This window comes from Meles meles, chromosome 8 (assembly GCF_922984935.1).
Source record: "Meles meles chromosome 8, mMelMel3.1 paternal haplotype, whole genome shotgun sequence".
NCBI lineage: Eukaryota > Metazoa > Chordata > Mammalia > Carnivora > Mustelidae > Meles > Meles meles.
Genome location: NC_060073.1, coordinates 72425732 through 72447010, shown reverse-complemented (window position 1 = coordinate 72447010; position 21279 = coordinate 72425732). Strand labels below are relative to the sequence as shown.

General features: G+C 39.9%; 1 protein-coding gene across 20 annotated transcripts in view; it reads left to right on the top strand.

The window, feature by feature from the left end:
* Window positions 1–20918, top strand: part of SYTL2 (synaptotagmin like 2) — a 133920-nt gene extending 113002 nt beyond the window's left edge. For all 20 annotated transcript variants that reach the window (XM_046014430.1, XM_046014433.1, XM_046014429.1 and 17 more), the window contains 7 exons: window positions 1132–1301; window positions 2596–2698; window positions 4825–4995; window positions 7115–7193; window positions 16831–16930; window positions 18535–18740; window positions 19600–20918. In XM_046014430.1, coding sequence (XP_045870386.1) covers window positions 1132–1301; window positions 2596–2698; window positions 4825–4995; window positions 7115–7193; window positions 16831–16930; window positions 18535–18740; window positions 19600–19745 — 975 coding nt within the window. In that variant the 3' untranslated portion in view covers window positions 19746–20918. The remainder of the gene's footprint in view (window positions 1–1131; window positions 1302–2595; window positions 2699–4824; window positions 4996–7114; window positions 7194–16830; window positions 16931–18534; window positions 18741–19599) is intronic.
* The last annotated feature ends 361 nt before the right edge of the window (window positions 20919–21279 follow it).

Here is a 21279-nt window from a genome sequence, read left to right as displayed (position 1 = left end):
GGGGCTCAATCCCAGGACCCTGGGATCATGACCTGAGCCAAAGGCAGACGCTTAACTACTGAGCCACCCAGGCGCCCCTCACAAGAGGATTTTATTTTATTTTTATTTTTTTAAGCTTTTATTTATTTATTTGACAGAGAGAAATCACAAGAGAGGCAGGCAGAGAGAGAGGAAGGGAAGCAGGCTCTCCGCTGAGCAGAGAGCCCGATGTGGGACCGGATCCCAGGACCCTGAGATCATGACCTGAGCTGAAGGCAGCGGCTTAACCCACTGAGCCACCCAGGCGCCCTCACAAGAGGATTTTAAAAGGAAAGCTCCTTAACTATAGTTGTTCAGGTTCAATGTAGAAAATTTGACTTTACCTAGAACTTCCTTCATAATATGAGGTCATTGTGTGCATGGAGTATGTGTGTAGAAATATATATATATGAAATATACCCAAATACACTTATCCAGATAGTTCTCTGATATACACACTATCTCACAAGGTATGCTAACCAAATGATAGAGCTGCCCTTAAATTTTTACTAGCTTGCCATTTTTCAAACTTAAAAAAAAGAATCTGTTTAAATTGAATTTCTGCTGATGATCCTTAAATGTATGGCCTTGGGAAGGCTTTCAACTGTCTTCATCAATCATCCATTCTTTACCCTTCCTGACCTCTAAAGGCGTATGGCCCACTAAGCATTTTCCTGGATTCAGTGGATGGGTAACATAGTAAGATTCCTTTTTAGTGCCTTGGAAATTTGATAGAGCAATGTGTCACTGTGATTTGTGTCCCTGGGGTTTCTCACATCCTCTTTCTTTACGATCTTAAAAACTAAGCATGCCTAAAAATGGAACTCTGAATGCCCCCTACCATAAAATCCCCCTGCTTTGGAAATGTGCCAGCATCTAAATAACTTTGCATTTTCACTTGTCATCTGTATCTTTTACAGGCAACTTTTTCTTAAAACATTAGTCGTGTCATATATCATGTCAGGTTGTTGGTTTTGGTCTATCTTTATGCCCTATTACCTGCTTTAAATGCAAACTAGAGAAATAGTAGCAAGCCCAGGTCATATTTGTGATCCTTGCATTGGGTCCATGAACAAGATAGGAAAAAACACTGCGTGTTTCCGATGCCTTCAGGTAAGCGGCAGTGTGATGAGTGTTTACAGTGGAGACTTTGGCAATCTGGAAGTGAAAGGAAATATTCAGTTTGCAATCGACTATGTGGACTCACTGAAGGAGTTACATGTCTTTGTGGCCCAGTGTAAAGACTTAGCAGCTGCGGATGCTAAAAAACAGCGCTCAGACCCGTAAGTACAATTTGGAGTCACTGTTTTCTCTCAGTTATTCATAATCTTGTAGAAATTGGGAAAGAAAGAAATTAAAGAGTGGGTATGTGTGTGACTGTGCCAGAAAGAAATGTTTGAGAAGAAAAATTGGGGGGAAATGATGTTTTATTTACTCTATAAATATGCCAAACTTAATAAGCTATAAAAATGTCAGAGAAGCAGAAAATATTTCAAGTGGAGGGGACCTTTGAGGCCCTCTTGTCCCATTCATTCTTCTAACAGATAAGGAAGCCAGGGTCAGAGAAGATAAATGACCTATTTATATAAATTCAGAGAGTCAGCTTCAAAATGGAGAATGAGGGCTTAAACCCCAATCTCTTTCCATGACACTCAAACTTCTCTAAAATCAGAGACATGCCAGGCCATACTTGAGAATGTTCAGTGGTGTGGAAACAGTTAAGATTCTAGAATGAGGTAGTTTCTAAATTTAAATTACATTTTACAGAAGAACTTTAGGGGGAATTACCAGCTCATCTTTTAGATCACAAACTTAATTGAATTTCAGTTTATTTGCAAAAGTTAAATGGTATTCTTTGCTTTCCCTGTGCAGAAGTCAGATTCTTAGTTATTTTGCTAGCATAGGCCCAATCCTTTATGCTTTTATTATCAAAACAGCTGGGGTCAGTATCCTTTTCTCCCCCATTGAATATGGCTTGCTTATGTGTGTGCTGAGATCAAATGAGATCATTTTTGTTTTAAAAAATCAGTAACAATACTTTAAAAAAATTTTTTTTAAATTTATTTCTTATTTTTTTATAAACATATAATGTATTTTTATCCCCAGGGGTACAGGTCTGTGAATCGCCAGGTTTACACACTTCACAGCACTCACCATAGCACATACCCTCCCCAATGTCCATAACCCCCCTCCCCCTCTCCCAACCCCAACCAATACTTTTTAAATAAGTTCTTCAAGCACCAAAGCCTTTTCTCAATAGGAAACAAGCCAGTATAATTAAGCACTACATTAGAGGTCTGTCCGCCTCACTCCCTACGTCAGGTAAGGCCAAAGGAAGAAAGGGTTCAAGAAATAGTCTTTAAATTTTTTCAAAACAGTATAAAATGACCAGTTCTGTTGCATGTGTTTACAATTTTAAGTATAAAAGGTGTTGCTGAGAACATTCATTACTTAACTGCTCTTCTTACTGTCATGAAATAATTATTTCTGTCAATTACCAATGCATTTTTCAAGGCAAAGATGGAAACATCACTTTTATTTTCTCTGACCTTCTTGTCTGTCTACTTCTCTTATTAGATATGTGAAGACCTATTTGTTACCAGACAAGGGCAAAATGGGCAAGAAGAAAACACTTGTAGTGAAGAAGACTTTGAATCCTGTGTATAACGAGATACTGAGGGTATCTATGAACTGTCTGTCTAGGAAAATCCTAAATGATGAGCTGTCACTGTGATTTTTATGTTGATAGCTATGTCTTCTTGGGTAGTATCTCTACAGATACAGATACAGATACAGATACAGAAGTCAGTCATGGAGAGAGAAGAAGGGGAAGGATAAACATGTTCTGAGACACTGCTTTGCATGAGACCATACACCATGAACATTGTATGCCTTCTCTCCCTCATTCCCTCCATACCCACCAGGAGGGTATATTACCTGCCCCTCACATATGAGACTTGGAGAAACAGGAGTTTGCTCGAAGATACATAACTGAAAACATGGACCACTATAACTAAAAGAGCTACCAGAATTGTAATTCTGATCATGTTATTGCTCTGCCTACAATCTTTTAGGATTTCCATTGCCCTTAGAGGCAAGTCTCACTTTTCCATGCCATCTGTCCCTTTACAACCCAAGCTCTAGCCTCCTCTTTCCATTTTCAGAGTCTTAGTTCAGGTCACCCTGATTGCTTTCTGTTCTTTGGGGGAAGGAAGCACATTTTCTCACACTCCTGGACCTGGTGTTCTATCAGACTGGAGAACTCTTTCCCACATACTATCCTGAACTACCTCTTCCAGCCTTAAATGCCTCTTCCTGTGAGAGGCTGTCCTTAACTCCTCCATTCCCGCCCTGGGTCTGCTGCCTTAGGTGCCTTGTTTTATATAAGGCTTTGTTAACACTCCGCACTTTAACTACTGGCTTCATTGTCTGTTTTCCCATTAAACTGTAAGTTCCAGGCAGGCGGACAGGGACCAACTCTGTGTCATTTATCAGCTGTGTGCTTTTGGGCAAATGACTTAACCTGTCTGTTCTTCAGATCTGCCAAAAGCAGGTAATATTAGTATCTGCCTCTGTGCTTCAGTAATTGTGAACATTAAGAGTTAATAGGTGGAAAGTGATTAGGATACATTAAACACATGAACATTGACCTTTAATATAGTGTCCAGATAGATACTCAAAAAATGTTTATTGGAAGGAGAAATGGATGGACTGATGCATAGAAAGTATGCCTGGCTCAAATACCGATATTCCTTTTCCCCCTCCTACTGCTTAAGGCTGCCTTAGTCATGATAATGTAAAACTACAAATATACGAAGTGTTCCTCATTTCCCCTGTCTGAAAAGTCTGTCCCACTATTTGATTATCCTCTGAGAAAAGAGTCAGAATTAAATTAATTTTCAGTCCTTCATGGGTCAGTTTTTTATGGATTTTCTGTAGCCACTTTTTAATTACAGTTTGACTATGATGTACCTCCATACACTAGCTATTTCTGGGTCAGCTACTTCAACCCTATACTCAGGAAAAGCCAGCTAATTTAACTGGTAAACTCAGAGAAAGGCAAGCCCGCTACAACCAAAATGGATATTCAAGTAGTACATCATAAAGCCAAATAGAGATTATGTTTAGATTAGAAGTACTATTATCCCTTCCATGATTATATATAATCTAGGATTGACTGTATTTTAGATAAAAACTGTAAGGAGGCCAAATATTTTCCACTTAACCATATGAAGCAAGAAAAAACAAATATATCTTCTCTCAAAAAATACCTTGTTGTTGCAGGATATCTATAGTAGGAGACGTTGTGTGTAAATGGGAGCAAGTGATATATGGGAATTCTCTGTACTTTCTGCTTAATTTTGCTATAAATCTAAAACTGTTCTAAAAAATAGAGTCTATTAGAAAAAAATACCTTGTCCTTAGGTAGAAAACAGACCACAGGATTAAACTTCATTAGTGTTTTTAGGCTGAATTGGGTTTATGTTATATCTAGTTTGAACTAAAAACATCCAGCAAAAATGAATAGTTGGCTTTTGTTTTCAGAGAGCTATTACTGGCTATGATATTTGAACTGTGGTTTGCTTTTCCAGAAGCAGAAAGAAAATCAGCTTTTGTGAAAGATGGATTTAGCTCTTTGAAACAAGATACTTAGAATAAGATGACTTTGCAATGTTTTTGAGACTTGAAACCTAACAAATGAGAAAACCTGATCTGCGCAGATGATTTTTCTCTTCATCTCTGTGTCATAACTTTGGTTATAAAATAATAATATTCACCACTTTAATTTCCTTCTTTGATCTGCAGTATAAAATTGAAAAACAAATCTTAAAAACACAAAAGTTGAACCTCTCCGTTTGGCATCGGGATACATTTAAGCGCAATAGTTTTCTAGGGGAAGTGGAACTTGACTTGGAAACTTGGGACTGGGACAACAAACAAAATAAACAATTAAAGTGGTACCCTCTGAAGCGAAAGGTATGTGCAGACTTGGTTAATTGGTTGGTTGGCTGGTTGGGGATCTAATGTATAAGAGAAAGCTACTATAATTGCATTTTAATTCATAATCGTTATCCAAGGTTTGGGATAATTGTCTCTTTTCACTTTGTACCACATGTCTCTCTCTCTTATTTTATTGTTTTTTTTTTAGAGAGAGAGAGCCTGTGCAAGTGTGTGGAGCTAAGAGGAATAGAGAGGGAGAGAGAGAATCTCCATGCTGAGCATGGAACCCTACACAGGACTCAGTCTCACGGCCCTGAGATCATAACCTGAGCCAAAATCTAGAGTGGATGCTTAGCTGACTGAGGCACCCAGACACCCCTGTACCATATGTCTGTTTTGCTCTTTCCGATATTTTCTATTCTTTTTCTCTTTTCCTCTCTAGATTTCAGGCTGGCTAGTTTTTGCTAACTTATCTTTCAGTTTAATAATTTTCTTATCTGCTATGTCTGAAACACCCATCTTACAAGTTCTCAACATTATATTTTATAGACTTATATTTTTATTTGATTTTTTATAGACTACTTCTCTGCTAAAATTCTCTATCTTAATGTTATCTTTATGAATATATTAATCAAAGTTATTTAAAGTATATGTCTGAAAACCCAGTATCTTAAACATTTGTAAGTTTCTTTTATCTAATTTTTTTATCTTGGTTTGGTTACTTGGTCCTTTGTCCTGGTATGCCTGTTTATTATTGCACACTAGACATTGCATATTAAAAATTTTAGGCATATTTTGAGAGGATTTTCTTTTGTTTCTGACACACAGAGTAGAGATAAACAATCTAATCTGAGAATGAACTGACTGGAAGCTGGGGTTCAGTTTTCATGTGGTCCAGTGGAGTTTTTGCTTGCCCATATTCCTAGGCTACGACTCTTTGGAGGTTCTAAGTGAAAGCCTAGAGAAGTAGTTCTCACATTTTACCATCCGTCCCGTTCTACTGAAGGACTTACTAAAGCACAGATTTTAGGCCCTATTCCCAAGGTTTCTGAGCTGATAAGATCTGGGCCCAAGAATATGCATTTCCAAGAAGTTCCTAGGCATTGCTGATTGCTGATGTAGAGTATGGCTTGGGGACCATTCATTGAGAGCTGCTGATCAAGGGTATTTTCTAAGGCTATTCCTTGCTGGCTGCAGACTCCAATTTTTGTCTCCCCAGCCCTACAAGATGGGCAAAAGCTCTGCTTGAGCTTCTTAGTCTCTTTCATTAGGCTTTTTTCTAGTTTGGCACTACTTAAAAATAGCTGATGCCTCAACGTGAAAAGCAGAGAATGTCAGGCTCAAAGATTTTGTCCACTTGAGTCCTGTCTATATTAATAATTCTTCAGCTCCTTCCAATAAATTTGTTTAATCCAGTTTTTAAAATTATTCTCAGAGTGAGGGTGAGAATGAAGCACTTATTTCTAGTCTTTCCCAAGACTCACTGGGTGTGAATTCCTTAGAAGATGTCAAGACCTTTTCCTTTTAAACTAATGTCAGTTGCATTTCTGATGCATGACTATGCTTTGACAATAAGGCTCTAAAGGACCAGAATCTGAAAATAAAATCATCTCTCTTATACTCGAAAACAATAGACATACGTTTTTAAAATTATTGTCCAGTCTTTGTTATTCTTAGAGACCTCACATCATGTGATCTGAAATAATCAGGTTAATGCAGCTTTGAAAATGTAATGTTTGGCTTTTCTTCCCCCTACTTTCCCACATTCTTCTTACTCAAAGAGAATAATACAAATAAATAGTTTTAAGTGCTGGCTGGGTGACCAATAAAAAAATGTGTGTTTTTATAAAAACCAAAGCATCCCAGAACATTTCTCCTCTCCCCAAGAAAGCCATTCTGATTTCTCTACTATCTGTGAGACTAAAGGCTGAGAGCTGTTTTTTGGATACCAAGCAAGTTTTTTCAAGATATATAACACAGCTTTCCCAGATATAAAAGCAACAGTTTAGCTCTGATGGGGAAGAAAATTTTAATCCAGGGCACTCATGGTTAATACATAGTCGCAGAATTGGGACAGTTATGCTCCCATAACAGAGCACCAACAAACAGTAAATTTGTTTGTGTCTTACACCTACTAACAGCCTTCATTTTCCAGACAGCACCAATTGCCCTTGAAGCGGAAAACAGAGGTGAAATGAAGTTAGCTCTCCAGTATGTCCCAGAGCCAATTCCTGGTATGTAATGACTTTCATCCAGGTTTGTGTCCCTTCCTGATTCTTTTCCTCTCCAAGGATTTCTTTGGACTCTGTGATATTTTCAAAGGTGAAACCCTAAGCAAATTTGTTAACCTAGTAATTCTGTGGACCAAATGACTTAATTTACAGTAGATGAATTCTTTTTTTTTTTTTTTTTTTATTGTGGCAGAAACACAAAACATAAAATTTGCCATCTTAGCCATTTTTAAGTGTATCCTTTGTGGTCAACAAAAATGGGTTATGAATATTCACATTGTTATGAAGCAGAGCTCTAGAAATTTTTCACTTTGCATATCTGAAACTCTGTATGCATTAAACTATACCCTCATCTTGTCCTTCTCCCAACCCCTGGTAACTACTATTCTACCTTCTGTTTCCATGAAAAAAAATCTTCATTTTACAGAATTCTCTAGTTTACAGATGTTGTTTTAATTTTCACCTCACTCTCCAAAAAGTTGGTATCTTCACAAAGTGAGTGGCCTTTTCCATATTCAGAATTTGGACCTATTGGTAGTGTTAGGGTCCAAGAATGGACCCTGAGTGTTTTTTACAGGTAAGAATTAGAAAGATTCTTACAGAGCCCCTAGGAAATTAGAGCTCATTGGTTCTCCATTCTCAAGGCCTCAGCAGGGCAGAAATCTTTTTCCTCAAGGTAACCAATTACATCCTTAATGTAAGGGCCTCAGGTCTACAGCCCCATTAAAGAGCAAGAGACTAGCAAGAAATGAATGCCAGCCCCCTCTCACTTCCCAAGAAGTTCCCCAAGTTTTTCTCCTTAAGAATCTATATGAATGGGGTGCCTGGGTGGCTCAGATGGTTAAGCATCTGCCTTTGGCTCAGGTCGTGATCCCAGGGTGCTGGGATCGAAACCTTGCATGGGCCTCCTGCTCAGCGGAAAGCCTGGTTTCCCTCTTCCACTCCCCCTTCTTATGTTCCTCCTCCCGCTGTCCCTCTTTCTCTCTGTCAAATAAATAAAATCTCAAAAAAAAAAAAAAGAATCTATATGAATGTTATGACTGAAATCAGAGGTTGCAACTCATCTGTTTTCAGTAACCAAGCGGTGAAACTTGTGGGATAAAAAAATAATGGATGGTAAAGGCAGTGATTGAACTGGAGAAAGGCATTCTAATTCAGTTTAAAAAAAAAAAAAAAGAATTGGCGGGTAAGCAAAACATATCTTTAGGCCCATATGGCTGCCAAACCACCTTGTTGTTACTTCTGGATCTTCCTAAAAGACAGATTTCCTTAATATATATAATTTGTATCCTATCATTCATGGTCCACATGCATAGAAATTCTGCCAATATCTTCCTCCACTATCATTTCTTGGTTGGGGAGAGGGAAAGGGGACCATGTGTTGTGATGGGCTCTACCTTTTCTGACCTTTTTTGCTCATGAAGATTTTCTACCCTGGAATGGCTTCCTTTTTTCCAGATCTTTGGAGAGCTTGAGAAGAAGTCCCATCTTTTCCATAAAGCTTTTCCTGGCTATATCCTTTCACCCTCACTGATCGCATCATCATTTAGAACATTACAGTGAGGGGTGCCTGGGTGGCTCAGTGGTTTAAAGCCTCTGCCTTTGGCTCAGGTCATGATCCCAGGGTTCTGGGATCGAGCCCTGCATTGGGCTCTCTGCTCAGCAGGGAGCCTGCTTCCCCCTCTCTCTCTGCCTCCCTCTCTGCCTACTCGTCACCTCTGTCAAGTAAATAAATAAAATCTTTAAAAAACAAAAAAGAACAAACCCCGCCCATAACCCCCCCAAAACAAAAAAGAACATTACAGTGAGAACTTGGCATTTCATTCTGTATTACATTTTTATAGTTTTTATATGAATTACTCTGTTTAGTAATTTGATGAGACATAGATTTCTTATATCCCTTGTATATCCAATGACATTCCTAGCATAGGCCTGAGTACATCAGAGATACTCATTAAATTCTGATTGGTCGACCAGGTTAAACTATTCAGAAAAATATGGCAGTGGCCCCCTGTCCATGTGCACCCAGTGTAGTCAACAAATGAAGACTAAGCCAACTTCTCAGTAATTCCCTGTGCATATCATTAGTTACTATTTGTATATATACAATGTTCTCATAAAGTATGTAACCACATTTAACAAGAGTGGTACCTTAGCCAGTACTTATTTTGCAGTCAAATGCTCTACCCCTGAGCTATACCCCCTAGCCAATACTTATTTTGATTATATTCAGTAGGTTTCAAATGCCTCCCACTAACAGCAATTGAAGTTAGTATTAAATTTGAAAGGGAGATGCATTTCTTTTTTTTTTCTTTTTTTTTCCATTTTATTTTTTCAGTGTAACAGTATTCATTCTTTTTGCACAACACCCAGTGCTCCATGCAAAACGTGCCCTCCCCATTACCCACCACCTGTTCCCCCAACCTCCCACCCCTGACCCTTCAAAACCCTCAGGTTGCCCCAACCTCCCACCCCTGACCCTTCAAAACCCTCAGGTTGTTTTTCAGAGTACATAGTCTCTTATGGTTCGCCTCCCCTCCCCAATGTCCATAGCCCGCTCCCCCTCTCCCAATCCCACCTCCCCCCAGCAACCCCCAGTTTGTTTTGTGAGATTAAGAGTCATTTATGGTTTGTCTCCCTCCCAATCCCATTCTTGTTTCATTTACTCTTCTCCTATCCCCCTACCCCCCCATGTTGCTTCTCCATGTCCTCATATCAGGGAGATCATATGATAGTTGTCTTTCTCCGAGTGACTTATTTCACTAAGCATGATACGCTCTAGTTCCATCCACGTCGTCGCAAATGGCATGATTTCATTTCTTTTGATGGCTGCATAGTATTCCATTGTGTATATATACCACATCTTCTTGATCCATTCATCTGTTGATGGACATCTAGGTTCTTTCCATAGTCTGGCTATTGTAGACATTGCTGCTATAAACATTCGGGTACACGTGCCCCTTCGGATCACTATGTTTGTATCTTTAGGGTAAATACCCAGTAGTGCAATTGCTGGGTCATAGGGTAGTTCTATTTTCAACATTTTGAGGAACCTCCATGCTGTTTTCCAGAGTGGTTGCACCAGCTTGCATTCCCACCAACAGTGGAGGAGGGTTCCCCTTTCTCCACATCCTCGCCAGCATCTGTCATTTCCTGACTTGTTAATTTTAGCCATTCTGACTGGTGTGAGGTGATATCTCATTGTGGTTTTGATTTGTATTTCCCTGATGCCGAGTGACGTGGAGCACTTTTTCATATGTCTGTTGGCCATCTGGATGTCTTCTTTGCAGAAATGTCTGTTCATGTCCTCTGCCCATTTCTTGATTGGATTGTTTGTTCTTTGGGTGTTGAGTTTGCTAAGTTCCTTATAGATTTTGGATACTAGCCCTTTATCTGATATGTCATTTGCAAATATCTTCTCCCATTCTGTCAGTTGTCTTTTGGTTTTCTTAACTGTTTCCTTTGCTGTGCAAAAGCTTTTGATCTTGATGAAATCCCAATAGTTCATTTTTGCCCTTGCTTCCCTTGCCTTTGCCGTTGTTCCTAGGAAGATGTTGCTACGGCTGAGGTCGAAGAGGTTGCTGCCTGCATTCTCCTCAAGGATTTTGATGGATTCCTTTCTCACATTGAGGTCCTTCATCCATTTGGAGTCTATTTTCGTGTGTGGTGTAAGGAAGTGGTCCAATTTCATTTTTCTGCATGTGGCTGTCCAATTTTCCCAGCACCATTTATTGAAGAGGCTGTCTTTTTTCCATTGGACATCCTTTCCTGCTTTGTCGAAGATTAGTTGACCATAGAGTTGAGGGTCGATTTCTGGGCTCTCTATTCTGTTCCACTGATCTATGTGTCTGTTTTTGTGCCAGTACCATGCTGTCTTGATGATGACAGCTTTGTAATAGAGCTTGAAGTCCGGAATTGTGATGCCACCAACTTTGGCTTTCTTTTTCCAATATTCCTTTGGCTATTCGAGGTCTTTTCTGGTTCCATATAAATTTTAGGATTATTTGTTCCATTGCTTTGAAAAAAATGGATGGTATTTTGATAGGGATTGCATTAAATGTGTAGATTGCTTTAGGTAGCATAGACATTTTCACAATATTTATTCTTCCAATCCAGGAGCATGGAACATTTTTCCATTTTTTTGTGTCTTCCTCAATTTCTTTCATGAGTACTTTATAATTTTCTGTGTATAGATTCTTAGTCTCTTTGGTTCGGTTTATTCCTAGGTATCTTATAGTTTTGGGTGCAATTGTAAATGGGATTGACTCCTTAATTTCTCTTTCTTCAGTCTTGTTGTTGGTGTACAGAAATGCAACTGATTTCTGTGCATTGATTTTATATCCTGACACTTTACTGAATTCCTGTACAAGTTCTAGCAGTTTTGGAGTGGAGTCTTTTGGGTTTTCCACATATAGTATCATATCATCTGCGAAGAGTGATAGTTTGACTTCTTCTTTACCAATTTGGATGCCTTTAATTTCTTTTTGTTGTCTGATTGCTGAGGCTAGGACTTCTAGTACTATGTTGAATAGCAGTGGTGATAATGGACATCCCTGCCGTGTTCCTGACCTTAACGGAAAAGCTTTCAGTTTTTCTCCATTGAGAATGATATTTGCGGTGGGTTTTTCATAGATGGCTTTGATAATATTGAGGTATGTGCCCTCTATCCCCACACTTTGAAGAGTTTTGATCAGGAAGGGATGCTGTACTTTGTCAAATGCTTTTTCAGCATCTATTGAGAGTATCATATGGTTCTTGTTCTTTCTTTTATTAATGTGTTCTATCACATTGATTGATTTGCGGATGTTGAACCAACCCTGCAGCCCTGGAATAAATCCCACTTGATCGTGGTGAATAATCCTTTTAATGTACTGTTGAATCCTATTGGCTAGTATTTTGGCGAGAATTTTTGCATCTGTGTTCATCAAGGATATTGGTCTGTAGTTCTCTTTTTTGGTGGGATCCTTGTCTGGTTTTGAGATCAAGGTGATGCTGGCCTCATAAAATGAGTTTGGAAGTTTTCCTTCCATTTCTATTTTTTGGAACAGTTTCAGGAGAATAGGAATTAGTTCTTCTTTAAATGTTTGGTAGAATTCCCCTGGGAAGCCGTCTGGCCCTGGGCTTTTGTTTGTTTGGAGATTTTTGATGACTGTTTCAATCTCCTTACTGGTTATGGGCCTGTTCAGGTTTTCTATTCCTTCCTGGTTCAGTTGTGGTAGTTTATATGTCTCTAGGAATGCATCCATTTCTTCCAGATTGTCCAATTTGTTGGCGTAGAGTTGCTCATAGTATGTTCTTATAATTGTCTGTATTTCTTTGGTGTTAGTTGTGATCTCTCCTCTTTCATTCATGATTTTATTGATTTGGGTCCTTTCTCTTTTCTTTTTGATGAGTCTGGCGAGGGGTTTATCAATCTTATTGATTCTTTCAAAGAACCAGCTCCTAGTTTCATTGATTTTTTCTATTGTTTTTTTGGTTTCTATTTCATTGATTTCTGCTCTGATCTTTATGATTTCTCTTCTCCTGCTGGGTTTAGGGTTTCTTTCTTGTTCTTTCTCCAGCTCCTTTACGTGTAGGGTTAGGTTGTGTACTTGAGACCTTTCTTTTTCTTGAGAAAGGCTTGTACCGCTATATATTTTCCTCTCAGGACTGCCTTTGCTGTGTCCCACAGATTTTGAACTGTTGTGTTTTCATTATCATTTGTTTCCATGAATTTTTTCAATTCTTCTTTAATTTCCTGGTTAACCCATTCATTCTTTAGAAGGATGCTGTTTAGTCTCCATGTATTTCGGTTCTTTCCAGCTTTCCTCTTGTGATTGAGTTCTAGCTTCAGAGCATTGTGGTCTGAAAATATGCAGGGAATAATCCTAATCTTTTGATACCAGTTGAGACCTGATTTGTGACCCAGGATGTGATCTATTCTGGAGAAGGTTCCATGTGCACTAGAGAAGAATGTGTATTCTGTTGCTTTGGGATGAAATGTTCTGAATATATCTGTGATGTCCATCTGGTCCAGTGTGTCATTTAAGGCCTTTATTTCCTTGTTGATCTTTGGCTTGGATGATCTGTCCATTTCAGTGAGGGGAGTGTTAAAGTCCCCTACTATTATTGTATTATTATTGATGTGTTTCTTTGATTTTGTTATTAATTGGTTGATATAGTTGGCTGCTCCCACGTTAGGGGCATAGATATTTAAAATTGTTAGATCTTCTTGTTGGACAGACCCTTTGAGTAGGATATAGTGTCCTTCCTCATCTCTTATTATAGTCTTTGGCTTGAAGTCTAATTGATCTGATATAAGGATTGCCACCCCAGCTTTCTTCTGATGCCCATTGGCATGGTAAATTGTTTTCCACCCCCTCACTTTAAATCTGGAGGTGTCTTCGCGTCTAAAATGAGTTTCTTGTAGGCAACATACTGATGGGTTTTGGTTTTTTATCCATTCTGATACCCTGTGTCTTTTGATTGGGGCATTTAGCCCATTAACATTCAGGGTAACTATTGAGAGATATGAATTTAGTGCCATTATTAGCCTGTAAGGTGACTGTTACTGTATATTGTCTCTGTACCTTTCTGATCTACTACTTTTAGGCTCTCTCTTTGCTTAGAGGACCCCTTTCAATATTTCCTGTAGAGCTGGTTTGGTGTTTGCAAATTCTTTCAGTTTTTGTTTGTCCTGGAAGCTTTTTATCTCTCCTTCTATTTTCAATGATAGCCTAGCTGGATAGAGTATTCTTGGCTGCATGTGTTTCTCGTTTAGTGCTCTGAATATATCATGCCAGCTCTTTCTGGCCTGCCAGGTCTCTGTGGATAAGTCTGCCGCCAATCTAATATTTTTACCATTGTATGTTACAGACTTCTTTTCTCGGGCTGCTTTCAGGATTTTCTCTTTGTCACTAAGACTTGTAAATTTTACTATTAGGTGACGGGGTGTGGACCTATTCTTGTTGACTTTGAGGGGGGTTCTCTGCATCTCCTGGATTTTGATGCTTGTTCCCTTTGCCATATTAGGGAAATTCTCTCCAATGATTCTCTCCAATAGACCTTCTGCTCCCCTCTCTGTTTCTTCTTCTTCTGGAATCCCAATTATTCTAATGTTGTTTCGTCTTATGGTGTCACTTATCTCTCGAATTCTCCCCTCATGGTCCAGTAGCTGTTTGTCCCTCTTTTGCTCAGCTTCCTTATTCTCTGTCATTTGGTCTTCTATATCACTAATTCTTTCTTCTGCCTCATTTATCCTAGCAGTGAGAGCCTCCATTTTTGATTGCACCTCATTAATAGCTTTTTTGATTTCAACTTGGTTAGATTTTAGTTCTTTAATTTCTCCAGAAAGGGCTTTAATATCTCCAGAGAGGGTTTCTCTAATATCTTCCATGCCTTTTTCGAGCCCGGCTAGAATGTTCAGAATCGTCATTCTGAACTCTTGATCTGACATATTACCCATGTCTGTGTTGATTAGGTCCCTAGCCTTCGGTACTGTCTCTTGTTCTTTTGTTTGTGGTGATTTTTTCCGCCTTGTCATTTTGTCCAGATAAGAGAATATGAAGGAGCAAATAAACTACTAAAAGGGTGGCAAAGACCCCGGAAAAATGCACTGTAACCAAATCAGAAGAGACCCCAAATTGTGGGGGGGAGAAAGGGGATAAAAACAGCTTCTGAAAAAAAAAGAAAAAAAAAAAAGAAAGAAAAAAAATTTAAAAAATAAAACAAATAAAAAATATAAAAAAGAAAGAAAAAATATATATATTTAGATGAACTAGTCAAAAAATGTTAAAAAAGAAAAGGGTAAAAGTTTAAAAAAAATTTAGCAGAAGAAGAAAAAAGAAAAAAAAATTGAAAAAAGAAAAAAAAATTGAAGTAGCTGCAAGACTAAAGAATCATGGGGAGAAAGCCATGGGTTCCGTGCTTTGCTTTCTCCTCCTCTGGAATTGCTCTGCTGTCTTAGGAATTGAATCTGCTTTCTCCTTGATAGATGAACTTCGTCCTGGCTGGATATTTTGTTGATCTTCTGGGGGAGGGGCCTGTTGTAGTGACTCTCAAGTGTCTTTGCCTGAGGCGGGATTGCACCGCCCTTACCGGCGGCCGGACTAAGTAATCGGCTCGGGTTCGCTTTTGGGAGCTTCTGTTCCCTGAACGCTTTCCGTAGAGTTCCGGAGGACGGGAATGAAAATGGCGGCCTCCCAGTCTCCAGCCCGGAGGAGCCGAGAGCCTGGGCCCCCACTCCTCAGTGCGCCCCCAGAGGACAGCACCCAATCACTCCCGTATCCCCAGCCTCTAGCCGCGCTCCGAGCTCACCCAGCCCGCGACCAGTTCAAGGTAACCCCGAGCTGAGAGTTCAGTCCTCGGCTCTGTCTCTGCAGCCGGCTTCTCCGTTCTAATACCTGCGAGCTCTGCGACACTCCGACACCCCCGATCCTTCTGTGACCCTGCGGGGCCTGGGGCCACGCTGGCCCCGCGTGGGCTTCACCCCGGTTTAGCCCCTGGAGCAATGTCCCTCAGTGGAACAGACTTTTAAAAGTCCTGATTTTGTGCTCCGTTCCTCCGCCGCTTGCCGGGAGCCGGCCCCTCCCCCCGCGGTCTATCTTCCCGTCGTTTTAGATTCACTTCTCCGCCAGTCCTACCTTTCAGAAAGTGGTTGATTTTCTGTTTCTAGAGTTGCTGTTCTTCTTCTCTTTGCTCTCCCGTTGGATTTGTAGGTGTTTGCAATGTTTAGATAAGCTATCGAGCTGATCTCCTGCTACCTGATGTAGTCTCAGGCTGCTACTTCTCCGCCATCTTGACTCCTCCCGGGAGATGCATTTCATTGAGATGTATTGAATATGACTATAACTGGATGATTTATATACCTGATATCTTTAATTTGTCCTGAAACAAGCCAAACCCAGAAAGAATAATACAGTATTCTGTACTTGGAATCGATATGAATTTTTTCCTTAATTTTTTTAAAATTTAAAAAGATTTTATTTATTCAGAGAGCGAGAATGAGCTGGGGGAGGGGCAGAGTTAGAGGAAGAGAGAGAATCTTAAGCGGACTCCACACTGAGCAGAGAGCCCAGTGCCATGACTCTGAGATCATGACCTAAGCCGAAATCAAGAGTCAGATCCTCGTCCAAGTGAGCCACCCAGGCACCTCTGGGCTGGCTTTAAGTACTGTATGATACAGGAGTTCAAATGATATCCCTAAACCTTCTTCCTTTCTCTCTCTCCATCTCTCAATTCATTTCTTTTGGGTTTTTACCATTCTTTTTTCTAAGGTTTTATTTATTTATTTGACAGAGAGATAGCACAAGCAAGGGGAGTGGGAAAAGGAGAAGCAGGCTTCCCACTGAGCAGGGAGCCCAATGTGAGGCTCGATCCTAAAACCCGAGGATCATGACCTGAGCCAAAAGCAGATGCTTAACCAACTGAGACTCCCATCTTCCCCAATGTAAATTATTTTCATAGCACTCTCTGAGCACAATGTAGCCAGACTATGGAGGATTTAGTTAAGAACGTATAGATTTAACCAATTAGAATCATATCCTCAAGCTCTAGCTAGTATCACTGTGCCAGACCACTTTTAGATTGGCATTTTTGTATGTAGTATTGCCAAGAGAAGAATGGCAGTGAAATTTTATTTTCTGTCCTTTTCCCATTATAGGTAAAAAGCTTCCGACAACAGGAGAGGTGCACATCTGGGTGAAGGAATGTCTTGATCTACCACAACTAAGGGGCAGCCATCTAAATTCTTTTGTTAAATGGTAACAGCATCTGTAACTCTGGTTCTCTCAGTTCTACCATAGCCTGGCCTTTGCTCATTGTTTTAGGTCTCAGTATCTGTGATGCTGAAACTCATCATTCATGGTTTAAATGACATAACTTGGGACAGTAGTGACATGAACTAGAGGAATCTTTGACATGAACCCCTAAGGATTTGCTTAGTTTTAAAACCATAAAGAGGGCATACATACAAGTGAAACTGGGACCATGTACTCAGATATGGAATGTCTTCTAGGAGATACATTTGCTGGTGGATAATAGTCAGTATTAAAAAACTCATCAGATTTCTAATGGTGAGATGCCATACACATGACTCTTTTGTGGTGCAGGTTGAATTCTTCCTTCTATCCCTTGTCCCACCTTTGTGAGCTATTTGCAAAAGTTCTTTTGCCTCATCCTGCAAATATGTAGAAAATGACTTGCTAAACAGACCCTTACTAATAGTTTGTCATAGGAGCTTAAGACAATTTGAGTTTAAAGTGGCAAACTTTTCTCTGTTCTGTATATAAATGCCTGGCATCTAGTCAGTTGTAACTCAACAGATATTAGTGCATGTTCTCTTAGCTCCCCCTGACTAATTTTATCTACACAGATTCTCCCAGAAGACCAGTTGTAGCTGTTTACATTTTTATGGCATTATTTATGATTTTCCCTATACAAATTATTCATAGATGTCAACGGGTAAGATTTTTCAGCTCAGGTCAGTCTCTCAGTCTGAGACCACTCTCAGACCTTCTTGTGTTTGTAAGAGGTATCATAGGTTAAAAACAGAAAACAGATAATCAAGAATGTTTCCAAATGTTAAACGAATCCTCAAGCAATTGCTACCACATTAAGCATTTACTAAACGAAAGCACTAAACTAAGTTGTTTGCTTCGTATGTAATTCTAATATTAACCTTATGAAGTAGGCACCAGCATTCTCATTTGAAAGACGAAGAAGCAAGAGTCTGAGAAATAATGTGACTTCCCCTGTAATACACAGCCAATAAGTAACAGAGTCAGGATTCGAAGCAAGTCTGGTCCACTGTAATACAGTCTGTCCAGCAGGATGCTGCTGTTAATCACCACCATCACCGCCATTATCACCACCGACACCACATCAACATCATCACAGCCGTTACCACCATCACCACTACCACCACCACCACTGCCATCGCCACCACCATCGCCGCCATTATCACCAACACCATCACTGCCACCAGTATATCTACATCACCATCACCATCGCCGCCGTCAGCACTACTACCACCACCCCTGCCACCCTCACCATCGCCACTGCCACCACCATCGTGGCTGCCACCCCTGCCACCATCACCACCACCACAGTCACCACCACCATCAACATCACCATTACTATTACCGCCATCATCACTACTACCATCACCGCTACCGCTGCCGCCCCCTCCGCCATCATCTCCACCACCATCCCCACCCCCCACCATCACCACCACCACTACTGCCTCTCTACACTCCACGCTTCCATTTCCTTCGGCCAGTCTTCAGTAGTTGTACTGAAGTTCAATGAAAGCATAAATGTTCACCATCTTATTAAAATGCTTTCACAATAATGATTCCTTTTATAGTATCATCCTTCCAGATACAAGTAGGAAAAGTCGACAAAAAACCAGAGCTGTGGGGAAAACCACCAATCCTGTCTTCAACCACACCATGGTGTATGATGGGTTCAGGCCTGAAGATCTGACAGAAGCCTGTGTAGAGCTTACTGTCTGGGACCATTACAAATTAACCAACCAGTTTTTGGGAGGTCTTCGGATTGGCTTTGGAACAGGTAATTTTGTTACATTTTTAATCCTCTACAAGCCAAGTGCTTCTGGAGATACTAGGGGTTTGTCTGTTTTCTCCTAATGAAAACAGATACTCTATTTCTATTAAGTATAATGAAATGAATGAGTGAAGGAATGCAGGCTGTATGCCAAGGGCTCTAGATATGAAGATTAACAGTATAGTATCTGTCCATACAGAGCATTAGCTATTGTGTGTGGGAGGCACAGAAAATCTTTCGTCACCACTCTTCCCTGAAAAAACATTTATATCTTTTCATGACTAAAAGTGTGCTTTAAATAATCATAGTAAATAGTATTTATGGGGCACTAGTCACTGTACTGAGTGCTTTCTTTATATTATTTTGTTGAATCCTCACAGAAATCCTGTGGGTAATTACTAATGTTATCCCCAGTAGAACTGATGTTCCAAGAAATTATGTAACAGAACTTACCAGTATCAGGGCCAAGATTCAAAGTTGAGTCTGTTAGACACTAAACCCCAAACTACATTTCCTTAGAGATCATCTGGTGTTACTTCCAACCCAATGTCAGGCTTCACCCCTACTACCTCACTGTGTCCCTGACAGATTGTCAGCCAGCTTTTCTATGAACACGAAGAGAGATCATTACTCTCTGAGTAGAGGGAATAGTCCCAATTACGGACTCCTCTGTTAACAGACATTTCAGGTGATTAAACAGTTCTTTCTTATAATGAGCCTCACATATGCCCTCTGGTGATATTAAAGCTATCCCTCGCTGTCTTCCATTGATGATTATAATTAGGGGATGATCCATTTTTTCCCCCCAATGAACTATTCCCTTTCTAACTGCAAAGCTTCCTTTTTTTTTTTTTTTCTTTTGCAGGTAAAAGCTATGGTACTGAAGTGGATTGGATGGACTCTACTTCAGAGGAAGTTGCTCTCTGGGAAAAGATGGTAAATTCCCCCAACACTTGGATTGAAGCAACTCTGCCTCTCAGAATGCTGCTGATTGCCAAGATTTCAAAATGAACCCAAAGTCGACTGGCTCCCACAGAAAACTACTAAGCAGGTGGAATCTGATCTTGCAAATCTGACTGTGTAGACAGATTCTCATCTGCTGCCTCTTGCCACTAACGGAGGCTACACAGCATGTTAAAGTCAACCCGCATATGGTTCTTTGCTTAGAAGCCCCAAGAGATTTAAGCAAGAATAATGTGTGTAACTTACTTGTGACTTCGGCATGAGAGAAGATATTTAAGAAAGCTAGGAAAATCAAACAGTTGCTGCTGCTTCAGAGAAAAAGCCATCAAAAAATATTAATTGTGGGGTGTTTTTAACCAGCAAAATATTCTAGTTTGCTGTCCCGTGTTTCATACCACATGCCATGCAGGTAGAAGGGCCTGCTTGCTACTCAGTGGTTGAAAACCCTCGCAGGAACTGAAAATATGCAGTTTTTGGAAGAGAGGGACAGGAAAAAAAATACTCCTAGAAGGGGGGTAAAGGCAGGAAAATCTGTGATAATAAATATTTGACCATAGGAAAACTATTTACTCTGTAATCTCTGTTAAAATAGGGAACTTCGGGTTAGGGCCGGAAGACTGAATCTACTGCATGTATTCCTGCCTTTGAAAGTGCTTTCCCCCGTCCTACTGTCAAAGTCTCGTTTGTGCTTTGGTGCCACCCACTGGTTCATCGGTGGAATTCAGCTTTTGGCTTAATTTTCTCCCAAGATCTCAAGCCTGTATTTTGTAATAGACTGTGTAAAACTAAACCAAAAACAAAAACCTTGCATATATAAGATCCTGTCGTTCCTGTAACTCTATGAAATTAGCATGAGAGTGCTCACAGAGAAGCTTTGCAATGAAGTTTTAATTAGAATGTAAGCTGTACTTCCTATGTATGTATAATTTCATAAAGTATTTTGTAAAAACCCTTAGAGTAAATTACTATATGATTTAGTTGTGTATCCGGTTAATCTGACTTATTTTGAATGAAATACTTTATGTTAGGAATCCTCAGATTTAAATTTCCTAGCAAGGCTAAAGAACCGCTTAGCTAATATTTCTCAAGTCTTTACTGGAACTCTGGACATCATTTCCTCTAAGTGAGAAGCTCTGACTATGTTATTGAAGCTGGAATTTTTATTTTAAAAAAGTAGTTGAAAAGCATTGAAGGGAAGTAAACATTTATTTTTGTAAAGTTTTCCATGGAGGCATTTTTGGGCTTATTTTAATATATAAAGCATTTCATCCTCCTTAGGACACAACTTGCTTGCCTTCCTCAAAATAAGCAGTGATTTTAATGTAGGTTAGGGGGAGCCTGGATGGTCAGGAGTGTGAGACCTTACAACAGGTGTCTAGCAAATGTCACTGGAAATGACCAGACTGCTTGCCTCCTCTAAAGATGTTAGAATCTTCTACGCATTTGCCAGTAAGAGTGGTTAACCTAGAACAATGTCCTTCCCATTGTCTCGCAAGGTCTTTTAGGAAGACGTGTAGTCCAGCTCTATGCCCCAATTCTGTTCTGGCCACAGAGGAGGGACAAGATGAGCTGAGTGGAGACA